At 45.3% G+C, this 3,174-nt stretch overlaps 1 protein-coding gene across 1 annotated transcript; it reads left to right on the forward strand.

The window, feature by feature from the left end:
* Window positions 1-1,229, forward strand: LOC135476900 (uncharacterized). The gene is made up of 2 exons (XM_064757044.1): window positions 1-212; window positions 425-1,229. Exons 1-2 carry the CDS (start codon window positions 1-3, stop codon window positions 1,227-1,229), a joined length of 1,017 nt encoding a protein of 338 aa, XP_064613114.1.
* The last annotated feature ends 1,945 nt before the right edge of the window (window positions 1,230-3,174 follow it).

Below are 3,174 nucleotides of genomic sequence, written 5' to 3' on the forward strand. Positions count from 1 at the left end.
ATGGATGGAAGTCTGGATATTCGCCTGCCTTTCGTGCTCTTGAATGGGCCTATCCACTATACACCGGAGCTGACAGGACTGGAATATTTGAATGCATCCTGGAGAGTGATGAGACAAGATCGGAGAGAGTTTTTATCTGGAAACATGGAGACACCTATCTCACCAGTGTCGGACGGCCCAGACACTTACAACCCGAGGCTCTCCCAGCTAATGTGAAGGTACAAAGGCAATACAATACTCGACGAGGGATCCACTTTTCCAGAAAACGCAATGTACACGATTTTGCCACAGTAACATACCACCGGTACAACGACCACATTTTGCAAAGATATCATTATGGCCAAGAAACCCAGTCGAAAAAAGCTCCATTTCAAAACGCAAACAACAACGGGCAATTTGTCAGTTCATCTGTGTCTCTTGGCAGGGTCAACCGTCACAAGAACACGAAAGAATGGTGGTCAAGGGAGCAAACCTGTGAGGACATTTCTCGCATCCCGATGCCCATTATCTCTCACAGACACCTGTCTACAGAACACACTGTGATCGGAGAGGGATCTTTCGGTATTGTCGCCATCAGGACAATGACGGGTGGCAAAGAGGTTGTTACCAAATCATTTGAAGATGATATTTCTTCTGAGGACATTTTAACGGAAGCCAGGCTTCTGGCTTGCCTCAGAGACACAGGTTGTGTGCCCACAATGTTTGGGGTGTGTTACTCAAGCGACTTCAGGATATCTATCGTACAGGAATATTGCGCTGCCGGTGTAACCCTGTATGATGTTCTCACAGACGAAGTCTATGGTTTATCAAACGACACCTGGTTGACAATCATCAAACAGATAACCAGGGGACTGAGAGACATTCACCGTAAAGGTGTGCTTCTGAATGACTTGAAGGAAGACAATGTACTCGTTGACAGTCGATCCCCGAACGTCCGAGCTGTCTTCATAGATTTCGGACTGGCAACGTTCAAACAGGGCAGGCTGTATCATATTTCTGAGGAAGAGAGACAACTCTGTGCTCATCTGGCCCCAGAAGTTTTAACCGGTCAGCCGACCAGACCTTCTTCCGATGTTTACAGCCTTGGCAGGATGCTGGAGAATATTTCATTCGAGTGTGACCTGTGTGGACTATGTGCTATCGCGGATGGTTGTCTGGATTGTGAGCCTCAACGACCCAGCACCGACTGTCTTGTTGACTGGGTGGACAGACTGGATCCACTTCTCTGACGGTTCGAAACGGCCCCTTGACTTTATATATGTACTTGTAATGTTTAATAATTGAACATATCAAACACGTCTTTGTTATTTTGTGTTATTTCTGACTAGGGGCTCAGAACCTGTTGTTTATCCCTGTGATGTATAAGCACAAATACAAGATGAGTCATTACATTTTGGTGGTCACATGGGACCCTTGTGAGGGACGATAGCCTGGATTCGAACGAACTTAGTCTTTGTATTTATTTATTTATTTCATTATTTATTTGATTGGTGTTTTACGCCGTGCTCAAGAATATTTTACTTATACATGAACGACGGCGGTCAACATTATGGTGAGAGGAAACCGGGTGGAGCACGGGGAAACCCACGACCATTAGTTGAAGAGGTTACTGGAAGACCTTCCGAGGTACTGCCGGAGAGGAAGGCAGCATGAGCTGGACTTGAATTCACCGTAACCGCGTTGGTCAGTGTTATTTTGTGTTGTAAAATCGTCATTATTTCATCGAGTGATTACCCCGACGCCTGCATAGTGATATTAAAACACGCAGCGAAGCAAAAAGTGAAACAAAGATGGCTAATGCAAGTGAGTGAGTGAGTCCTTGGGGTTTAACGTCGTACTCAACAATTTTTTAGCCGTATGACGACGAAGGATTTGTTAGAGCGTATGTAATGTGCCTCCTTGTTGCTGGACGGATTTCCACCGCTCTTTCATCTAGCACTGCTTCACTGAGACAACTTACCGAAGGCAAGGAAACCGCCCAGCCCGAGCCATTACACTGATACGGGTCAGCCAGTGGTTGCACTATCCCACTAATGCTGAACACTAAGCGAGGAAGTTACATCTTCCTCTATTTTAAGATCTTAGGTGTCACCCGATCCAGGATTGACCCAGAATCTACCACACCTAACCGGATGCTCTACCGACTGTGCTGTCGGGGGACTTGGGACCAGTCGTTGATTAATACAAACATTCCCGGCAGAATAAACGGCAAGGAAATCCAATGCTCTGTAGCAACCGTAAACACAGTCTGCATTAGCAGTACAAGGGAGATTACTCTTGCCAATCAAGCTCTTCAAAATATTACAATAATTCGTCTAGTCGTAGAGCGTCCGTGTGGAAGTCGGGAGTCCTGCAATTAAATCCGGGTATAACAAATAGTAGTTGTTGCTGCCTCGCTTGGCGCTCAGCGCTGAGAGGCTAGAATAAGGAAACAAGACTGCTTGGTCTGGTGTCAGTATAATGTGACTGGGTGGGGTGTCGTGTCTGGTGTTTTTGGCTTGATTCTTCAGAGTTAGAAGCACTTTAAATGGCGACATGATCTCGCCCTGCCAAAAGAAAACACATCATGTGTACACACACCTAGTGATTATTCGACGTCATAGGACTGAAAAGTTGTAAAGTACGACGTAACACACCAAATCCTTGCTTACATACATACATATATACATACATATATTCACTCGTATATGTAGAGATTACGATAACAGTGTGCGATCCACGATGGTGCATCATCTCGAGGTGTGTGACGTTGGCCCGCAAGCTCGGTAGATGAGGAACTCACACTCTTATGATATTACACAAGTATATATCATAAGCCTTTATCTTTATGAAAACTAAAACGCAAAGAGTTTCTTGTACATCAGTAGCGTGACTGACCACACTTAGAGAACCTGTGCAGAGAAAAAGGCAGTTCATTCAGCACATTTGTACGTCTTCACCTCGAAAATGATTAATTCTTTTACTTCTGTATCATTTGTTTCAAGTGCCAACTATCTAACTTAAATTAGTGTACAGTAAATATCATGGTGGGAAGAACAGGGCAGAGCCCGGTGGAAGCCCACGACCATCCGCAGGTTGATGGAAGGCCTTCTCACGCATGGCCGGAGAGGAAGTTAAGCATAAGCTGGACTTTAACTCACTGCGACCGCATTGGTGAGAGGCTGCTGGGTAACT

This window comes from Liolophura sinensis, chromosome 10 (assembly GCF_032854445.1).
Source record: "Liolophura sinensis isolate JHLJ2023 chromosome 10, CUHK_Ljap_v2, whole genome shotgun sequence".
NCBI lineage: Eukaryota > Metazoa > Mollusca > Polyplacophora > Chitonida > Chitonidae > Liolophura > Liolophura sinensis.

Bases quoted from the DNA above. Each gene is read 5' to 3' on its own strand.
- LOC135476900 (XM_064757044.1), top strand. From the start codon at position 1: ATGGATGGAAGTCTGGATATTCGCCTGCCTTTCGTGCTCTTGAATGGG. The intron at 213-424 runs GTGAAGGTACAA...GTCTCTTGGCAG, and splicing joins CCGAGGCTCTCCCAGCTAAT to GGTCAACCGTCACAAGAACA.